General features: G+C 34.8%; 2 protein-coding genes across 9 annotated transcripts; both read left to right on the plus strand.

Annotated features, from left to right (window-relative positions):
- Nucleotides 1-6,290: 6,290 nt before the first annotated feature.
- LOC144543614 (cell number regulator 6-like) lies at nt 6,291-9,666 on the plus strand. Its single transcript, XM_078291939.1, has 5 exons — nt 6,291-6,490; nt 7,519-7,633; nt 8,276-8,541; nt 9,260-9,503; nt 9,565-9,666. The coding sequence occupies exons 1-4, from the start codon at nt 6,392-6,394 to the stop codon at nt 9,488-9,490; spliced, it is 711 nt and encodes a 236-aa protein (XP_078148065.1). The 5' UTR covers nt 6,291-6,391; the 3' UTR covers nt 9,491-9,503; nt 9,565-9,666.
- Nucleotides 9,667-12,592: 2,926 nt separating this feature from the next.
- Nucleotides 12,593-16,938, plus strand: REV7 (DNA-binding HORMA family protein). Of its 8 annotated transcripts, none has more exons than XM_078292062.1 (6): nt 12,619-14,816; nt 14,949-15,003; nt 15,247-15,327; nt 15,408-15,520; nt 15,629-15,818; nt 16,103-16,938. In XM_078292062.1, exons 2-6 carry the CDS (start codon nt 14,976-14,978, stop codon nt 16,303-16,305), a joined length of 615 nt encoding a protein of 204 aa, XP_078148188.1. In that variant the 5' UTR covers nt 12,619-14,816; nt 14,949-14,975; the 3' UTR covers nt 16,306-16,938. The 8 variants fall into 8 exon arrangements, 4 of the variants coding, with proteins under 4 accessions (XP_078148188.1, XP_078148190.1, XP_078148187.1 ...); XM_078292061.1 differs by having other exon boundaries at nt 14,789-14,816; nt 14,971-15,003; XM_078292064.1 differs by lacking the exon at nt 15,247-15,327 and having other exon boundaries at nt 14,690-14,816.
- The last annotated feature ends 5,832 nt before the right edge of the window (nt 16,939-22,770 follow it).

Consider the following 22,770-nt stretch of genomic DNA (forward strand, 5'->3'; position numbering starts at 1 on the left):
TCTCTATAAGGCCTGTATTTTTTTGAAAAAAATTCATCAATGCGACGTATCATCCATTAACCAGAGAGATTAAAAAGAGAGATTCTTACACTGGCGGTACATCCATGTGACGGTGCTCATCAGCTATAGGTGGGTCGATAGCGGATGCCAGCTGTACGTATGATATGTACCAGTGCGCCCAGTCTCTGCCCGGAGAGATGTCTCTGGCCAAATGAAGCTGTCACCAAACATCCTCACTGATCGGCTCTGGGGGAGGAGCTGTCTGCCTCAATCCAAACTGTCTCATGACCCGACCGGGGTAATGATGCTCGATAATCTGAATTTAGTAGGTTTTTTAATAAATGTTGTCATAGCTAAAATTTGTAAAATAAATTCAAATACGGTACCTGAAAACATATGAGGGGCACCTCTGCACGCCAGTAACGCTCCTGCTGCCGACATCTCTCGGGTAGTATCTCAAGATAGGTCTGATGTACCCCGTTTACCTCGAGCTGAATTCATAGATTTTAACACTTACATCAATCAGATGTGCCAAGATTTACAAATTTATTTAGATCAAATTTTAAATCAAATAAAAACTTACATATTCTCTGTAGGGCTGCCACGTAACATACTCTGGATCATCCTTGAGATGCTCGATCTCCTGTCTCCAGTGATTGATGCCGAGAGTCCCGCCATGACTTGCCCCGATATAGGTCTTCGGATAGCTCCACATATGCGCATATGCAGGGCATGTGTCTGGCTCGGGTCTGCCCCAATCTGGCACATCTGTCTTGCAAGTGATTGTCGGACGGCCAACAATCAGATGCGCCTAGGACCAATGCTGCAACAACATGCATGGTCCAATAAATGTCTTGTTCTTCTTCAGACATGCTTGATTAAGACCCCTGTACAATGTTAGTGTCAACAACCGGTGTAGTGATGATATTTTTCATATTGAAATTTGTAAACAATAATTTCAAGTCACACACCTATACAAGCATGCGAGAGTCGCAGCCCCCCAATTGTACTTGCTCGCATTGGGCAAATCAGCCAGCAATGGGAGATAGCACAGCCGTACCTGATCTCCGTGTGAATCAGGGAACAATTTGACTGTGATCATCTCCAAAATGTATGCACGCAAGTGCTGATCAATGGTGGCCTGTTATTTATTTTAATTAAAATATTATTTAGAAGAAAACTGAAATTTTGTATAAGTAAATAAGATAAAATTTACATACCCGAGGGGGACGACTACTAGCAGCTGGAAACTCCTTGAAGGCGGTTCTCAGCTTTGCCAAGCTGATGATACCTGGAGAGATCTGTGTCTTGGAGCCTCTCTTCTTCTCTTTCTGCAAAGCAACGTGCGGTATCCCCAGCAGGTCCTCGCACAAGGATCTGAAATCTCCATACTCGACGCCCGTCACAGGCTCCCCGACAATGGTCATGCCCCATAGACAACTGACATCCTGTAGGGTGACTGTCATCTCAGCGTGGGGGAGATGAAATGAGTGGGTCTCGGGACGCCATCGCTCAATGAGCCCAGAGCACAATCCCGGATCGGCAATCTCCTCGGCCATCTGGGATAGCTGGTACAATCCCATGGCACGCAACGTCCCTGCATATGCCTTTTGGTACTTAAGCCACATTTTGTTGTGGCGTACTGTAACTGTATCTAGTCCCTAAATTAAAAAAAAAATTATTAATAAAATTTGAAATAAAATTTGAAAATAAAATTTGAAATAAAATTATAATTTTATTAATAATATAAAACTTACTCCAGTGGCAGCCTCCAAGATACGGTGCTCCGCATTCGGGTACCAGAGAAAGTCTGATACCCGATCAGTGCGGTGCCGGATACCGGGGACCACAGATGTCAATGCCGCGTCGACATACTGTGACATCTCATATGGAGTGGGTACTGGTGCACCTCTACTGGAAGAAGGTACATCCCTACTAGAAGACGGTCCAGATCCCATAGATGCCATGCTGTATTTATTTTGGTCTTATTATGATTTCAAATTAAATTTCAAAAAATAATTATAGTTTGGGTATTAATTATTTTGGTCAATAACTAATTTTCATAATTTTGGTACAATACGATAATTATTTTGGTCAAATAATCAATTTTGGTACAATTTTACAATTATTTTGATCAATAATCAATTTTCCTACCATTTCATAATTATTTTGGTATAATTTCATAATTATCTGATCCTAAACTCTAAATATTTACCTTACTACTACTCCTACTCCTACTTTAAACTAAAATTTAAATTTAGAAAGAAGAAGAAAATTACCTGATTTGAAGGGATGGATCAGAATGAGGAATGATATAAAAAAAACGAGGTTGTGGGGGATTTATACCGTACCATGGCCGCTGTGGCGCGTTGAGGCGTGGCCGCTACCCCCCAAAGCGGCCAGCCCGCTTCCCTGAAATGCGGCTGTTATCACATTATTAGACCTATCATTTCGACTTGTTTCCATACAAAAATCTATGTTTTGAACCAACAAAGGGTGCCTTTTACATTGAACATCCATAGAATGTGGTACTGCTAAGTTTTGGTTCTTACTTTGCAGGAATCAGGCGAAATTGGGCAAAATCAGGCAATTGGCAGACTTCAGGAAGCTCTGATGCGAGTCGCATTCATATGATGCGAGTCGCATCCAAGCCCAAAGCGACCTGCGATGCGACCCTCACTGCTCTCTCTTGAAGACCATCTGATGCGAGTCGCATCCACATGATGCGAGTCGCATCAACTGTTGCCGCCCAGTTCAAATTAAATCTGACAAGCCCAAAGTCAACTCTGTTGCCTATATAAGGAGGTCCTATGCCAGAATTCGAGGAGCTTTTTCCCCCTCTACATTCCAGAACACAAAAAGAGCGAAGATCAAGAGAGAAGAAGGAGGTTGGAGCTTGATTGAAGAAGAAGAGAAGGGAAGATTTCAAGATCCTCTCCAATCTAATTTGGATCTTCGAGCTCCATCATGATTTGCTTATTCTCTCTCTCTTTCATGTTTACTTTTGTTATGCTTGAGTAGATCCCTGTTTCTTAGGGTTAAGATGTAATCTCCAAACCTTTTCTTTGAGTTGAATGATGTTTTGATCTAATGTTGAACTTGTGTGATTGTTGTTTGAGTATTCATTGTTTGCTTGATTGTGATTTCTTGATTGATTCTTGATTGTCTACTGTTAGATGTCTATAGCATCTCTTCTAGTAATTAGGCCTTGATGTATCTTGTAATTGTAATTGAGCACTTGAAGTAGATCTAAGATCAATAGTAACCGAGAGGTGAAATTTCTATTATCGAGAGGTTATAGATACTTCTAGTTAACCAGACAATCAATCTAGGTTAGATACCAGTAGGCGAGAGCCACAGGTCGAAGCCTCGCACAAGAAATCAATTTAGATACGAACTCATGTCAGCTCTGCTCGAGGGCCATGCGACCCGCATCAGAGATGATGCGAGTCGCATCACACAGGTCGCATCAGAGATGATGCGAGTTGTATGATAGGTCCAGAGAAGGAAAAGTTTGGAGATGAAGTCTGAAACCCTAAGAACACCTTTTATAATTGATTCAAAACCAAACCTTTTAATCACTTTCATTTACCTTTAATTGAATTGTCTTTTGAAATTTAGAAATTGAAACAAATCAAACCCAATTCTTCAAACTTCTAGTACCTAACTTGGATTTGTGAAAGTCTAGAATTGAGTTTAACCGTCCCTGAGGATCGATACCTTATTTTACTACACGGATAGGATTGTACACTTGCAATCCTAGACGTGAGTGGATTCAAGGTTTAAAACAAGTACAATTAGTTGTATTTGGAACTTTGTAAGCACACTCTGAGAAGCGAACAGCGGCCCAGCCCGCTTCCCTGAAATGCGGCCCACAAATGTGCCCGCTTCCCTCCGAAGCGGCCCAGCTCCAGGTGCCCACTTCTGACGGAAGCGGCCATGCGAAATTTCGAAGATCCAGGCGAAAATGGTGTTTTAGTTTAATAATTATGGAAAAATGGTAATTTTAAAAATTTCGGTCTAAACTCACTCATTTTATTAATATTACAATTCTTACTTTAATCACTTTAAAATAACAATTAATATCAATAAAAAAAATTAAAAGGATCATGTTTTCAGCTCGATTTTTTACAAAAAAAAATAGAACTGAACTTAATTATTTTAACGAAACAAGCAAGCTTGACTTGTTTTTTTTATGAAAAACAGCTTAACCGATCCACAAATAGAAAAACAGTTTATCATACCTATTTTATATGCGATGAAGCAATCGGTAGAGCTTATTTTCATAAAAACAGAATTCAACATGCTTGTTCCTTTGAAATATTTAAACTCAGTTCTATCAGCTCTAACCAACTTTTACCAATTAGCAAAGTTTTAGATCATGTAAGATATAATCAAATCTTAAGATAACATCCAACAAATGAGAGCTCCGTCGAAAGGTTACTTTCTTGACCTTGTAAGGCGATGCTATTTTCCAAAAATATGCACATCGGTGAGATAAAATATGTGATCCATGACCTGAATACCTGATGCATGCCAGATCAAACAAAAGATGAGTGATTTTGCCTAAAAAGGGTATTCTGAACAGAAAGTCTCTGCTGATATGCATCATGCCTGGAAAATGGGCATAAAGGAAAGGAAATGGAAAAAAGAGGGGAGCTATATATTACCATTAATCTGAACATCTCCATTAAGAACATCTGCATCGATATTATTTTTTCAATTTCAATATACACACTGCCATTTTCTATTCCACCCACAAAGATGCAGTGTAATCTTTAAGCAATCATTTCTTGAGGAGTGTTTTTATTTTAATTTTAAAATTTGAATTTATCCAAAACTTTAAAATTCCTTATTTCTCCCGAAATATAAATAATTTTTTTGTTTGTCTTCTTCATTATTTAGTTTATGCTAAAGAACTTTAATATTATTTAGATATGAAATTATTAACCTGCTCCTTTATGAATAACCTTCTTTCAACCTGAATAGGTTTTTTTTTTTTAAATGCTATGGTAAAAAAATCGACACGTTTTTTTTTCTTGTTTAGCACAACAACAAAATATTTTCTTTATAAATGTAAAATTTTATAGAAAACGTAATAGAGGTATAGTTTTAAATTATTTTTTTGAAATATTAGCGAATCCATTTTTTCAAAATAGTGTGGTATAGGTTTAAATTAAATTTTTAAAATGCTCAAGTGAAAAAAATCGACACTTTTTTTTGCTTATCATAACAATAAAAAGATATGAGAACTAGTCACTAGTCAAGTGACAAAGACGGGGCTCTATGTGCGGGAGGTCGTGTGTCCGAAACCGAAAATGTATTAATCATTTGTGGATATTAAATAGTTGGGTGGTTTGATATCTAAGTCTCCAACTTTTATTAATAAAATTTGTTTATAAACATAAATTTTTATAGAAAATATAATAGATTTAGAAGATTATGTGTGATGCGTTTGAAATATTAGTGAATCGAATTTCCAAAAAAAAAAAACAACGGTCAAGTTTTATTTTTATTTTAAATGCTACAGTGAAAATCAGTACGTTTTTGTTAAGTATAACGATAAAAAGATAATTTTCTATAAATATAATTTGTATAGAAAATATAATAAATTTAGAAGATTATATCTGATGAGTTCGAAATATAATGAAAAAAATTAATATAATTTCAAAATTTTGAATGACATGCATCCAATTTCGTCTAAAACGAGATTTTCTTTCTGTCGGGTATGGATTTTAACATAGAATTTTTTATTTCATGTAACGAATAAAATACATGTGGCGTTATTTGATTTTACAATTTGTGCGCGGCATAAAATAAAATAAATGCTATTTTTTTTATCCTGAGTTCCTGACCGACCTCAATTCAATATCAACTTATCAACTAAGGTAACTCAAATTTTGAATTTAGATCCGAACTCACGAATATTAAAGGCCCGTGCTTTCTACTTTGAAATAACGGTATGCACTCGCCGAACGGACATAATATTACCAAATAATTAATCGAGAATAATTGATTATAATTGAAAATAATTGAACAATTAATTGAAAAAATTCATAACAATTTAGTCGCCGCCAATAACTAATCAGTCAATTAATTGGTCTAAATGGTAATTTTTTGCAACACTGCTTTAAACAGGATTGGTCCAGATCCTTCTGATCGGACGGTCCAGATCCAAACTCAAACTTTGAGTTACCTCAAGCATCCGGAGTCCGGACTCGACCGACTCTGTCCCTGACACCGTTCTACTTGACTCAAATGGAGAGGATATTAACTTCTAGAGATAGAAAGAGAAGAGCACTTTGCTTCAGATCTCCTGATTTGCAACTACAGTTACTTTCTACTAGGAGGTCATTGTAACCGACGCGAGGAGGGAGAGAGGGACTCAGAGATGCCGGAGAGGTATGTAAAGCTAACAAAAGATCAGGCGGAGGCGCCATTAGAGGACATCAGACCAGGAGAGCTCAACCTCCCCGTTCATGTCCCTCAGGTTCAACATATTTTCATTGTTTTCGCGTTAATTGTCTAATACTCAATTGTAGTTATTTTTGTTTTTTTGCCCATATATTTTTATCTACTATCGCTTGTGATTTGTGGGTGAACCGTTTACATTCATTACTCAGATTTGAGCCTCAATTTAGCAATTGGAAGACTGGTTATTTTGTTATGAAAAATGAAAACCTGTAATTGTAAGTCTTTCCTTATGTACCCTTTTCTAATACCATGGACAGCCAGGATTCCAATTAGATGTACTAACTAAAAGTGAGTTCCAATTTTCAACTTTTTTCCAGTGAGTTGCAGCGTGTGACTTCTGTTATGTGACTACTACCAAATCATTTAATAGCTGTTTTTATTTTCGATGAGCAGTAAAATTTTATTAACAAATAAAAAGACAAGACTTCAGTACAAAGACATTATTTTCAAAATTTGGATATGCACACTATATTCTTACAGTTATACCCTCAGAGAATTACTTTTTCCCAGAATTATATAAATTTTAAATTTATGAAAATGCAAAATTTCCACGTAGCTGCACAAAATGGAAAATATCTTATACATCCAGTGAGAATAGAAAATATGAAGCCCCTAACTTCATAGCCTCCTTCATGGGAAGAGAGGGTAAAGAATTCCGGGGTGGAATTAGAAAATTGAGATTTTTGGGGGTTCATGTAACTTCATTATATGAGGGGCCTAATGGTAAGATTTTTTGTAAAAAATATAAAAGGATAAAATGGAAAACTTTCAGTTCATTGAGGTGGGGGGGGGATGCTTAGCCCTTTCCCCAGTGCTTACTTCCGGGCCCCTGGTAAAAATGATATTTCTCATGTTTCTTACAGTTATGCATGATATTTCTGCTGCTTCTAAAATATTTATATACTCTGATATCACAAAGTATATTCACTATATTGGTTTTTTCCAATGGTATGCGTGAAACATCCCCATTTTTAATTTTCCCACAATATGCTTCTCTTAACTGTGTTTCTTTTTCATTGGCTCTTTTTTAATGTAAAAAAATAGTTGGACGGGAGGCGTTGCAGTGAATGTGGGCAGACGCTACCAGAGAGCTATTCCCCACCATCTGATGAGCCCTGGACTAGCAGTATCTTTGACTGTATGCACGACACTGACAGTTGTAAGTACATTTTTTCTTAATTTCTCCATGTAATGTCTTTTCAAATTATGCTATGCTGGCTGTTCATGCAATTGCAGCTATTGCATGACTAGTTCTCGATAGTTGAGATGGTAGCATTATCAGGATATATTTTTGTTTGAAATGAACATATTTCCACAGATGTGTTTCGCTTTTATCAATTTAGATGAAAAATCTATACAAGTACAAATCTAACAAAATTTATAGATGCTTTATCTTTTGCTTTGTTGAAATTGGTAAAAATCCATAATTTTCTTAAATTCTTGTAAGAATAAATAAATTATCCTTTGTGGCCCAACTCCTGCTTGACCAGGTCTGACATAGGAGCTGACCTGGCCCAACTTTAGTCTCCTGATCAAGTTGGAGGGTTCCAAGGCAACCTAGTACAGTGAAATCACAGCATAGTAAAATTGAACCTCGATATACATACCTATTTTCTGTTAGTTTGTAAATGGGCATATATTTTTAAGCTGAATAGAGCTCAATTGTATCTCTAGAAGTGTTTGCAAGTCACTGTGTACCAGTCAGGTTAAGTACCTGTTTAGATTAGCAGATTACAAGCACAAATTCATATGATTATTGATTATACCCTTAACATTCCCTTAAACCCCCAACCCCCTCTAGGCTGGACTGGACTCTTCTGCCCATGTGTGCTATTTGGTCGAAATGTGGAGAGAATGAGAGAGGATATACCATGGACGAAGCCTTGCTTATGCCATGCCTTTTGTGTAGAAGGTGGAATAGCTCTTGCAATAGCAACTGCAGTATTCCATGGAATAGATCCAAGAACTTCTTTTCTCATAGGAGAAGGTCTAGTTTTTAGTTGGTGGATGTGCGGTATTTATACTGGCTTATTCCGACAATCTCTCCAGAAGAAATACCATCTTAAGGTAAGACAATTTTTATAACTTACCTGTTCCAATAACTATTATACTCGTATCTATATCAGTTGTTTATGAAGAAAAAGGCATGGATTCCTTATTAGTAATTGATGCTGGAAAGTAGGTAGTAGTGAACTTTGTCTATTATGGAATAAAGCGCACAACTTTTTCATGAAATGCCAGCTTAACAAAATCCAGGATCTGCTTTGAAAAATTGAAAGGTACAGGAAAAGCCAAAAAGAAAAAGAAAAAAAAAAGCAAGAATAAAGATTTGGAAGTCTGTAAATGAAGTGAAGGTATATATGACAATCATGACAATGATGTCAAAATTGTCACACAAAACTAAAAATTTATGGTTGTGTTCTTAATCATTTAGGTAAGTCATGTATCAAATTCAGATAATTTTAAAATCCTCTGGTTACTGATCAAACGTCAATAAAAGTGAGCAATTAATTTTTTAAATTTGCTTGATGTACGACTGATTGGTCTTAAATTTCACCAAATTTGATTTGCGGCATGTCTAAATTACAAAGAACATATCTATTGTTTTTAATTTCTAATTTTGATAAGTATTGCAAAAGTTGTCAAAGAAGTTTTGTGTCTTTATAACCTAACCCCTTGTAATGAAACACATATTTTTTTTTATTGCGGGGAGGCTGAGGGGGTGTGGGGGGGTGAGGATGTCATTTATGAACCTACTTGTAACTGTGTTAACATTTTTTGTCAGAATTCCCCATGTGATCCATGTGCCGTGCACTGTTGCATGCATTGGTGCGCCATATGCCAGGAGCATCGAGAAATGAAGAACCGTCTATCTGACAACTCGGCCAGTCCTATGACTGTAGTGAACCCTCCTCCAGTTCAAGAAATGAATGCAAACCAGATGAACACTGAATCTTCCTCTGACAGCAGGGCCCACAACAATGAACACGTAGATTTGGAGATGCAGCCTTTGTGATAATGTGCCAGTTGTGTAGCAAATGTGTGCACTAGGGGCTGGTTGATATATATTTATCGTATCCATTCATGTAGGTTAGGCTGTGACATGAAATAATTGTAGTAAATGTTCCCTACAAATTCTCTTTTACTAATGTGCATGTTTACGCTCTATGCTATAGATTAATTTGCCGTAAATCTAGGTTTTGTCACTGGCATACCAAACAACATTGGGGAACGGTGTTGGGTTTAGTTCATGAGAAACACAGTTTTTCACAATTTGAAATTGGTATAGTAGATCATATTGTCACACATCAAAAGAGCAAAAGAGAAGGTAGTGATAACTGTTAAAGCAAAACCGCAACTATTAGATGATGTGCACAATCCATTAGTTATTTCTTTTTTCTTTGGGGGTAGGCAAAGTGTATAGTTGTAGGCATGTCAGGAATACTGAGTTTTGGACTATTTTCTGATGGAAACTAACTGGCTTGTCAGAGAGAATTCTCTCGGCTTGCTGGTCAATATTAACATATCATTTTAGTACGCAATAGATAAAATAAATACAAATTATATATATAAATCTAAAATTTGTGAGGTTAGTATTTTTAAGATAATTTGTATATTATCGGACTGGAGAGGAGAGTTTTGTGGGAGAGGCTGAAGATCTCTACCATTGTACCATTTGAGAGCGTGCTGATAATCATTTGCTGTAATGAAAACCAATTTTTTGCAATCAGGTGGAAAAATTGCTGACAGGACAGTTATTGTTTACTAGCCGATAGGAAAGTTCTTTTCTCAATAATAATTATTTTTATTCCAAAACCTCACTTTTGTGATGTACAGACTTTGCATAGCTGTTCTTATGATTTTAAATTTTTAATCATGTATATTAAAATTTAATATAATTTTTTAAGTCTTTATATGATTTATCTCCTCATAAAGTGTTAAATGTGCTTTTGTAGTTTAGCAGTTAGAATTCTATCTTTGTGATTGTGAAGATTTTATTTCAAATTTTACTGTCACATATTATGCATTTTATGCTTTAATTTTTTTTTTTTTTTAGGTTTTACCTCTGTATGTTTATACTGCTTTTGCTAACATAAAGATATAACTGGTACAGTTCTGAAAAGGGCTGAAACTAATTCAAAGAAGAAAAAGACAGCTGCCTCATTAGTCTGACTGCACTTTTGCGTTCAGAACATTGACAGATTTATTTTTCAAGTATTTGATGAGAGAATAAGTTTGAACACACACATTTAGGCCCTGTTCGGCAGCTCCGTTCCCACAGAAAATTGATGGAATTTGAGACTGATTCCCACTTAAGTTCACAAACCCGTTCGGACAGACAAATTTTTTTCAATTATTCCTATATTTGTTCCCATCACAGTTCCTATATCAATACAAGTTGGTAGGAATTAAAAACGGAGCTCTGACTGAATTTATTTTTTCCCATCTTCTCTCTCCTCTCTTCTTCAGCTCAATTAAAACTAAACTTTTTTGTCTTTTTCCTCTAGTGCTTTGTATCTGCTTAATAAGAGGTATTATATAAGCACTCTCTGTTCTCTATAATTTTAATGGTGGGACTAAAGACCAAAACTGATTCGGACACATGCACTCAGACATCATGAAATATTTCTGTTGGCGCTCTCTTTATATGTACTTTATTTATTATATAATACAGATACTAAAAATTGAATCATGATAATGGTAAACTAAGTAATAAGAAGAAAAGTATTATACTCATTAAATACACCTTATTTAATTATAAAAAATATTTGTATTTTATAAAATAATAATTATTGGTATGTTATGATTCAATTTATTTAATTAAGTATATGTAATAATTTTATTAATTAAAATAATTATATAATATTAAACATTTTAAAAAGAAAAATGTGATTTTTTTTCATTTAAAATAATGTTTGTTCGGTTCTATTTCAGACCAAAGTAATTGTGACAGAAACAATTATTTGAGATATGGTTTAAGCATCAGATACGATACAAGATTTTTTAACAATTTCATCCAACTCATTAATAAATTTAACAATTAAAAATCCAGTTTATAAATACACAGATTATATCCCTCTCATTAAATACAATTTATTTAATTATAAACGTAAATACTTATTTTTTATGATATAATTACTAATAAATGTCATTATGTTGTTATTTAATATACTTTATTTAGTTATAATATTATTATTAATAATAAGTATAATTGTATAATATATATCAAGGATTTTAGAAAGAAAAATAGAATTCCCACAAATAATCCCACGGTACAACCGAACACTCATTTTACCACATTCCTATAATCAATCATGTGCATGGGTTCCCACATTTTCAAAAGTGGATTCCCATCCCCGTCAAATCTCATCCCGTGTAATCCCGTGACAAACGAACAGGCCCTTAGGGTGAACACATATGCGTTGCGTTCGATTACTTCATCTCCGTATTTTGAATTTCTTTATGTCAAATTGAGCTTGTGCATTTAATCGGAATTAAAATGCATGCATTCCGTCACAAATATTGATACAGTGTTGTCCAATTTTTAAAATTGAACATTATTTTTAGTGAAGATGTGGAATAGAAACAAAAAATTCTGGCAAGGACGGACAAAAACTGTTTTTTAGAAAGTAAATTTTATCATGAACTTGGCGGATCTAGAAATCATAAAAATATATTTAGAGATCAAAATTTATATTTTTTAAATTTATTGTTTTTTTATAAGTAGAAAATGAATATAACACAAACAGGAAATAAATCTGCTGTGATTCATAGGAATTGCAGGACCCTGTTATTCCAAATCCAACCTTTTATTTGTTTTGAGATTCGTGTATGAAACAACTTCTATTAAGATTCGTGCATTAAAAAAATGAAAGGTTTGATTTGAAATAACAAGACCCTGCAATTCCTTTGGATCGCAGCAGATTTATTTCCAACACAAACGGGGATTCTTTTTCAACGCATTGGATTATGATTTATGAGTCTAGATCCTCTAAGGTAAACATTGAATTTGAATCTGGACCATTCAATCAGAATCTAGCGAGATAAGAACTTACGGATCTCTTTAATATTCGTGCGGATTTCGATCAGCCGGTCCGCATCCAAACTCGTCTCTTCTCTCAAATGCCTTTCTTATTCCGCGCGGGAGGCTGAACAGCAGCATGCAGGAGCATGAAAACCTAGGGTTTTGATCGCTCTCAACTTCCCTTTTCAAAACTCTTTCAGTTTTCCCCGCTTTAAAATCAAGGCCTTCTCGGAGACAGCATCTACTCTTTCAGTTGTTCCTCGCCTCGATTACTCCGCTGATCTTTTTCAGTGCTGACATCAGCAATTCGGTCTGGTGGGTTTTCTTGCACAATCCAAAATATATACTCAATCCTGCTCTGATTAGTATGGCTAACGAAATTTAAGCTAGTGATAATCAAATCTGAGCTGATATTTTGTGTTATTCTGTTTTCCTCTGGTGGAATTATTGCTTGAATACTAAATGTATCTAAATTGTATCATTCCTATGGGATCTAAAATTTTCCCACCATATCACCTTCTCTGTGGAATGCTATACTCTACCTCAAAGCTTAATACTAAACCTTACCTTCAATTTTTCTTGTCAAACTCCAATTTTACCCGTAAACACCTCTTGCAGTTCTTCTCTTTCTCCATTACTTCCCACCTCTTACAACCATCAAATCTGTACCTATTCAACTCTCTTCTTAATTCTCTGTCTAGAGGCCCATGCCCTTCACTCTCTCTCTTTCTCTTCTCTCTGATCCATAAGCATAACATCATGCCTGATGCCTACACCATCAGCACAATTCTCAAGTCCATCTCCGGCTACCCTTTCCTCAAACAAGGCGAGCAGGTCCATTCATTGAATCTCAAATTAGGTTTTGAATCCAATACCTTTGTTCTTAACTCCCTAATTGGCATGTATTTTTCATGCGGCTTGACGGGTCTGTCGGAACGGGTTTTTGATACTGCCCCAGACGGGACCCGTGACATAGTTTCTTGGAATAGTATGGTTTCGGGTTATTTGGATAATAAACTGTTTGAGGAAGCATTGTTGGTATTTACCAAAATGGTCAATGGGTTGGCACGAATTGATGAGGTGTCGCCAATAAATGCCATAATTGCATGTGCAAAACTAAGGTTAGGGAAAGCCGGTAAACAAATCCATTCTTTAATTGTTGTTAATGGGTTTGATTTGAATAATTATCTGGGCTCAGCCTTGGTTAGTATGTATGCACAATGTGGCTTTACAAAAGATGCACATGTGGTGTTTGATGGAATTCCCAACAGAAATGTGGTTTGTTGGGGTGCACTGATTTCAGGATATGTGCAATTTGGCAAACATAGGAAAGCCATGGAGTTATTCAGGCAGATGCAAGTGGCTAGGGTTACACCAGATGATGCCACTATGGCCTCAGTTATTTCTTCGTGTGCACAAATGGGCGCACTTAATCAAGGAAGGCACATTCATGCATATTGCAATATTCATGGACTAGACAAGGTGCTCACTGTGCAAAATGCATTAATTGATATGTACTCAAAGTGCGGTGATACCAAAGAAGGATACCAAGTCTTCTTAGAGTTAACTATACGTGATGTTTTCTCTTGGACTAGTATGATATCTGGTATGGCCATGAATGGATATTGTGCAGAAGCTCTCCATTTGTTTGAACAAATGGAGAGGGAAGGTGAAGTGATGCCAAATGAGGTTACCCTTTTGGGTGTGTTATCAGCTTGTAGTCATGCTGGTTTTCTTCAAAGAGGATACTTTTATTTCGATCGTATGTGTAAAGTATACAACCTTAGACCAAAGATCGCACACTTTGGGTGCATGGTTGATTTGTTAGGTCGGGCAAAGCTTATACAAGAGGCGTATGAATTTATAGAGAACATGCCGATATTACCTGATACAGTTATTTGGCGTTCCCTACTTTTTGCATGTAGATCAAGCAGGGAAGTTAAAATGGCCAAATATGCAGCTGATAAGATTACAGAGCTGGATAGCAATAATAACTGTGGGGTCCATGTGATGTTGTCTAATGTGTACGCTGCTAGTTCTATGTGGAGTGATGTGAGAACAATTAGAGGGTTTATGATAAACCAAAATGAGAATAAAGTGCCTGGTTGTTCGTTTATTGAAATTGATGGGGTTGTGCATGAATTTGTTGCGGGAGATGTGTCGCATGGTGAGACGGAGAGTATTTACCAAGCTCTTAGGGATTTGGTTAATTGTTGCTATATGAAGGATGCTTTTGCATAGTTAAGCCAGACTAAAGTTAGTTTAACTGTTCAGTTGGTTATGCGACCATGTGATTCTCAAGTTATGCGCTTCTTAGGTAACCTAAATTCCAGAAGCCTTACTCCTCCCAGAATTGCTTTGTCATAGCAAATTGTGATTTATATTGCTTTTGGTTTTTATTGTTTCTAATCATACCTTCTTACACTTATTTATTCTTGCTTAATGTTAGGTGTGAGGCTGTGAAATAGCAGGTCTCATGGATCGAAAGAACCAATCACCTCAAGGTAACTCCACTGTTCATTTGTTTTGGTGTGGTTATATAACTTATAAGTTGTTTATGTATTTTACTTCTTTTGATATGATAAAATCTGCATTTTTTCTTATTTTTTGGAGGAACTTTTATGCGTGTCTCGGCAGAACCTTAAAATATTTTCATACAGACCTGCGAAATTACTTCTTCAACCTTAAAATACTTCATCAATCTGTTATTTTATTTTTTTATTAATTTTTATTTTTTGTGACATTAGGACAAACCGCTCAGGTCGTGGTAGACTTTTTAGAGGTGGCGATCAATTGCATTGTCTTTCTCAAAGGCCTCTATCCTACTAGTAATTCTAATGTTATTCCTTTGGTCTCATTATGCCTTTATCTTTGTTATCTTTCTATTTATTTGAATTTGGATAAAAAGGGGCATTTGAGAGGAGAAGATACATGAATGTGGTCGTAAACAAGGCACGCCATCCCCAATTGGCTAATTACATCCATTCTTCCCTTTTTGCCCTTCTTCCTTATATTGAAAAGGTCTTTCCATTCTGTTCCATTTTTTTTCTTTCAATTTTTGTGATTTTGCTCACTTCAATTCAAGGATAAAATGGCATTGTGTGACTATTTGTCTAACTTCTGTTTCAGGGATTAGCGGAGAGAGTGGTGGTGATATTCTATGACCAAGACCATGTACCTATGGAGAAATTTGTTTTTAAATTAACCATTGATCAGTCATACCAATCAAGTGTTAGTGAGACTGAACTAGAATTTGCTCTTAGAGCTTTCTTGGTCAAGCTTAACGCTGCAGAGCCTATTGCTAAACCCCTTCCATCAGGTAACAATACTAATTTTCATTGTTATGAGGTGAATAGGACTGGAGGTTAAAGAGGGCTAAGGTTGTAAATGGAATTTATGATTTTTTTTTCAACCCATTCTTTCTTGATCATCAAATTCCTTTCTTTCCTTTGTAATATTCCAATTTGGGATGCAACAGATTTCAATGTTTTGAATCCCTTTGCTACCTTACCTCCAATTTAGATCTAAAACCAAACAAAGTGAGCTCTTCAAGAATTTTAATTATGGACACTTTATCTATGACAGCTATTTGTGGTTGTATAGGTGCCAATTGGGAGATAACCGCCTACTTTCGGGAACTCCCGTCACGAGAAAATGATGGCGAGGAGGCTAAATTGTGGGTCCCTACTGATACGAAGCAATGGATGCAACCTCGCAATATAACACCTATAAAATCCATGGATAGCAACCCACTAAAGGTGCAACTTTACATGGAACACCCTAGCCTTACTGAACCGAAGGTTTAGTTTGTTTTAGGTTGGTAGATTGTCAATGACTTCTTCAGATGATTTGAAATTGAAAAAAATGAACTCTCTCTTGTTCGGCGTCGTTTTTATAAATAAATGCGGAGCTATGCAGAAGTGTGTTAACAAGTACTGAGTTCGAGTGAGGCGATGATACTCTGCATAGCGCATACCGGTCCGTGCTATGGCTCCATATCTCCTGTTTTTTAAAGTCAAAACAGTCGATGCGAACCACTCAACGTGATATCTATATGAAAATGTACTTGGAGAACAAGCTTTATATTTTTCAGAATTTCTTTAGATAAGTAGAAAATCACTTGATCTAAAGATTCTGGACCATTTGAAATGAATGATTCTCTGCTTATCTAAAAAAAAATCTAAAAAATGTAAAATCTTGTCACCAGTTCATTTTCACATAAAATCATGTTGAACAGTTCTGATTGACCATTTGAACTTTGAAAACGAAGGTATAAAGCCATAGTACAGACCCATCTGTGCTATGCAGAGTACTGTAGCCTCACTCATTGGGTTCACTATGACATTGTTGGACCTGTGCTGCTGTGCAGGAGCATGAAATGCTACCAAGCAATATAGGGGCCGTTTGATTTATGGGAAAAATTAAATTTCCTGGAAAATCAAGAATCGGTTTTTCGACATCAAACTATCTAGTAAATTTAGTTTCTTCCCAAGGTGTTTGATATCAAAAATTCTAAAATCGAGAAAAGTGTTTCTTCTCTTGATGTGGTAGAATCTTGTTACTGTTGGAAAGAAAAATGAATATGATTAGAAATATATTTGAATGCGCAAGTAGCTCAAAATAGGTAAGTCGTACAAATACACAAATATATGGTAAGTTGAATCTGAAACAAAATATAAAAAAATCACAATAATGTACAATAACCGTAAGTACGTTATAACAGAAGAAAACGGGTCATTTTAAATTACCTTGATTAGTTAAAAATAAATAAACATAATGAATCACCATCAGAAATAATAAGCAACTAAGCAAAAGGCTACTGGCATATCAGAAACTGAAAAATAAGTTGAGGCCAATTTCAAAAGGAATCCGAAGAGGTACGATTAGTATCGGATCAAATTTTATTTGATGTCCGATTAGAACGGTTTTATTTGCATTAAAATCCATCAAGATATATTTTAAGATTCGTGCCTCTAAGCCCATTCCAAAATATGTTATTACGAGAATTTTTTTTGTTTAAATTGGTGGGATGCTCTTCGTAGCATTTCAGGGCAATCCCAAACCTATGACAAGATAATGGTATCGTCCTGTACATTGACGCAGATCCAGAATTTTAATCAGGGAGTGGCACAGAATATTAATAAGAGTACATTTTTTTTCTTGACGAATGAGAGCGGAGCAATAGATAAGGATAAAAAAAAAATCGCAGCACGGCCAGATACGTCATGGCACAATACGGTTTCGTCACTGCATATGTAACGATTACGTGCTGTGATTCACATGTCATGTGTCATGACTATCTTTCAAAAATTTGGTACGACAAAGTACATCACTCGGTCACGGCATGACACATGCGGTCACGTGTAATTAGAACCGTTAGGTCTTGATCAAATGATGGATCCTAAATAAACTAACCTAAATTATGAAAAAAATAGTTAAACGTGACCAAACATGACCGGTAACGTTTGGACACGTCACGTGTGGTTACGACGTGATTAATATATTCTTACCATTCACGTGCCATGATCATCCTTCCAAATTTGATCACAATATGGCACAACACGTGACCCAACTCACGGTACATATTTATATCCTACATCTTTTTTCTCCTGACGAATTAATGATTCTTCTGAGTGGAGTTGTGAATCAGACTATATTTTTTTATTTTCTTTCTTTCTTTTACGCAAATTAATTTGAACTGACTTTCTTTTCCACGCAATTTTCTTCTACTATAACGTAAATTAAATCCAAATATAGACATTATATTTATTCAGAATTAGACACAACTATAAAATACTATTGGATTTTAAAAAAAAAATCGAATCCAGATAAGAAAGTGTCTTCCCTAAACCTATTTGGGTCGGCCAATGGTCATAGACTCATACATGATCTTTTCGATTTTATTTTCGAATGAAAAAATGATGTCCGGGCACTGCGCACGAAAGGGCTGATTTGTTTTTTAATAGAAAAAAGAAAGAAATATCTAAAAAGGGTACATTTCTATAAAATGTTATAAAATTTTGTTTCGTAGGAATGACGGGATAGATATCTCCGCTCACTTATTACACTAATTAAATGATCAAATAAACTATAATCAGCAATGAAAATGGACGGAAAAAAGAGAACGGGAATCTTTAACCTGTCCCGAAAAAAACAAGAAAAAAAGCTTGGACGGAAATATCTATCCCGTCTAGAGGAGTATTTCAATTTCATCTTATTTATGTATTTTAATTTTCAAATAATTGAATCTTATACTTAATTAGATCCAAGCCTGGCCCTGACCCAGGGCAGCCAAGGCGACGGCCCCGGGCCCCAAAATCCAACGGGGCCTAAAAAAAAATTGTACATGTTCAAAACCATAGAAGAAAAAACCGGTTCAAATTGGCTTAATCAAGCGATTCTTCACTGATTCTTGACATTTGGAGCCAGTTTCGAGATGATTCTCACGATTTGAAGCAATTCTTGAGGAGAAGCGAAGTGTTATGACTTACCACCCACGTCCGATTTGGGGGACAAATTTGCAATTTTGACTGGGTTAAAATGCTGATTGGAGAAGAAGGGTTCTCGGGTTGTTCGATCAAGTGCGGGGCAGAAAAACATTAAAAGAACGACGTTGTAGGTGGACCCAAATTATATGCGACCTACATCGCAGTACTAGAGAAATCATCAATACATAAGAAATGGAGACAATCCACGTTATATTTGAAGAGGTCGCTAGCCAACTTAGACGAGATGGAGACAAGCTTATTGTCTCGTTCATTTTTATTAAAAAAATGGAGACAATCCATGCTGTCAAGTTTGTCATTTTTATTAAAATTGGTTTGAAATTAATTTTAACTTATTGAACACCAAGAGAAAAAAATAATTTCAGCAATAATGTCTCATGTTAATTATTTATTTGGCATAACATAATTAAAAAAAAAATTTACCTAATTTTTATAATATTTTACTGAAAAACAAGTTTCTGCCAATAAAATCTGAGTTTTCGATCCAATTCAGCCGATTAGAGATTTGCTTGTTGACAATGGTCCTATTAGAGATTCTAATATTATTTTTTTCTAAAAATAAATACAATAGGGGTTCTCTATATATTTTTCTGATAAAAAAAATGTACATAAAAGTTCCAAAATTTTGTCCCGCCCCGGACCTCAAAATCTTCAGGACCGGCTCTTATTAGATCTTGAGTGAGATAAAGTTAATTTACCTTCCTGCTATATTTATTTTTGGTGATTAAAGAAAAGAATCAGAATTAACGAATTATGTGATTTAAGAATAATAATCAGATTTCGAAGTTTTACTAAGAACTTTGAAATGTTCAATAAAGATTTCCAGTCAATTTCCGAAGTTTTACTAAAAACTTTGACGGAATGTCCATCAATCCGAATTTTTTTTTCAACCGTGACAAAGATTTCCGGCCACCATTTTTCCTTCCAGTGATCAGATTATGATTTGGATTAAGTTAATATGTAGATGGAGATGTCTATTCTGTTCCACGGACGGAAATCCGTCATTCCTATAAATTGATATTTTTTTTATTTTCTTTTTGCCTTTTCTATTAATAAAAAGATCGGATGAAAGGGGTTCAGTTCAGGAATCCAAATTATAGAAATTAAGTTTGATCTCCGATCGCATACCGCCCCCAAATTTTGTGACTCTGGAATCTGGATGGCTAGTGCCTAGTTTATCTGGCCGTAGAGATCAAAAGGAAATGACTGCATTAAGTCATATATAGCTGTGGCCACATGCAATCGGAATAACGTGTGCAGTATTGTAGAACTTTGTGGATGAGAATATGAGATACTCCAAATCTCCAATTATTTTATATTTAGAAATCTAAAAACCAATTTTTTGTTTTAGCAAAGTCGAAGACTCGAAGTTTAAATCATCCAGCTTTTTTATCTACATGGATGGATTTTTATGTGAATTTGAAATCTCTAACTTCTTACACGGAGAACATTATTTCTAAAAAAATAAAAAAAATAAAAAAACCGATTTGTTAGAAAGCATACTGATTATCTATTTTTTTTTCAAAAACAATAAGGACTGAACTATTAATTCGGTCCACATTAGAGGTGATCGTCATCCACTCTTGTTTGCACTCTACACAGCCAACAACACGTATTTTGCCTCCATGGTAAACCAAACTATTGATTCGGTCCATCATCCCCTCCCAAAAAAACAACAACTTTGTCAAATTTATAGATCTGAGCTTCTTTTAACTCTTCACCAAGAACTATTAAAGATTGTGCAAAAAGATTTCAAAATGAACGAGCTTTTGGGAAGAAAAAATAATCAGAAAATCTCATTATGGCCGAATATAAATTTTTGGATGAGAGAAGAGAGAAGGACCTGAATTTTGAAAGTGAGATGATTAAAACTATGTTGGATGGATACGGGTATGAGTATCGTATTGGATACAATACAGATACGGCAATACGTCAATTTTTAAAAATCTAGGATATGATACGTCTATTATATTTTTATTATTTTATATATATTGTATTTAAATACTTATAACTTAAATCAAATTTGAAAAGAAAATTAGAGGCTTACTTCAAGTATAAGGTAAATAACAAAGTTACTTGATTCTATCACATACGATGCTCTATTGGAGTGGTTATTGATTTTGAAACTGAGATTAAGGATACGCCACGTAAGCCGATACGATAGCTGGTGTATCCAATACGTATCGGATACGGGCACGGAGCCAATATCGGAATATCGGGTAACATAGTACTAAAATAATGATTTAGTTGTCCGCCTTTTTTGAATTTTTCGATCAATTGTGTACAGGTGTGATAAAGGATGGACCGAACCATTAATTTGTTCACCTCATACTTAAATCAAATTATAGCTCGGTTCCTGTTATTTTTGAAGAAAAAAATCATTAAAATGTTTCCTGACAAGATGATTTTCTAGTTAATGAAAAAAAATGGAGATGCTCAGTATTTTATAAAAAAAGGTAATATATGTAAAAATTTCCGCATATCGTTTTTTTATTTCTATTATTTTGGGTTAAGTTTGGTAAAACGTGTTGATTTTTGTTGGGAAACGTCGTATATAAATTAAAAATATGAACCGTTTAAGAGTTATTTAGTCCAGATCCTCTGTAACAATTATTAATTTATTATCTTAACTTTTTTTTTTTTGTTATGCAATTATTGTCATCAGATTTAGACAGAATTTCAGATATACCCTTCTAAAATCTCAAAATAACTAGTTCGCGTGCAAAAAAATAACACTTGGTTGCACCCAAATTATTACTTGATTAAGTATTTTTTTTTAATTATTCACTTCGCATTTAAAGAAACGAGCCAACATATATAATAAGTAATAATTTGGTGTTGTAAAAATTAGGAACCTGATAACTGCTTTCAGATTTAATTTTTGATCAAATCTTCTAACTCTAATTACTTTTAACTATATATGACTGTCTTTTAAAAAAATGTTATTGTATTTTTAGCTGAAGCTAATTGAACTCTAATTGACACGTACAAGTCTTTAAATCTACACTGCAGGTTTTCTAACCTAACATATAAAGCCATTAAATCCAATATCAAGTTTTTATATGCAACATCAAGAAACAAAAAACATCTCATTTAAAGAGAAAATCAATTAGAGGATATTTGTAGTTTTAAATTAGCAAAATTCTTCACAGATCATTATAAATATGAATGAGATTGATTGGAGGAAAGAAGAAGAGTGGGTGCAAGTTTTTATACACAGCATATCAAATCTTTATACCCTCCATCACGAGGTGATTGAACATTGCTATTGGCTAGTATACTGGTAGTTAACCTTTTGTAATTATGTTTTCCTCATGATGGAAAATGGGCTTTTGCTTTTTCTTTTTCTTTTTTTAATCTTTATCCAACAAATGAAGCATTTAAACATAGCATATGAAGTCTTTAAACCTAACGTCAATTTTTTTATACGTAGTATATCAAGAAGAAGAAAGTTAAGAAAAGCAATGATACAAATACAACTCAAAATAACTTTATTACAGATCTCATCTGAAAAGAAAAATTGAGTAGAAGACGTTTATAGTTTTAGATTCGCAAATTTTTCATAAATGGTTGAAAAATAGACGAGATCAATAAGACAAAAAAAAGGATGAAATTATTTTATTTGAGAGACAAATTAGTAAAAAACCACGGGAGTCCAACCTTTTCTCCAACTATTTAAAATGTAGTTAACAATTATTTAAAAAACTTATTTGAATTATTAAAACGTAAATGCTCTTAAAAATATTTAAATTTTGTAATCTCTTC

Source organism: Carex rostrata, chromosome 25 (assembly GCF_964058835.1).
Source record: "Carex rostrata chromosome 25, lpCarRost1.2, whole genome shotgun sequence".
NCBI classification, from domain to species: domain Eukaryota; kingdom Viridiplantae; phylum Streptophyta; class Magnoliopsida; order Poales; family Cyperaceae; genus Carex; species Carex rostrata.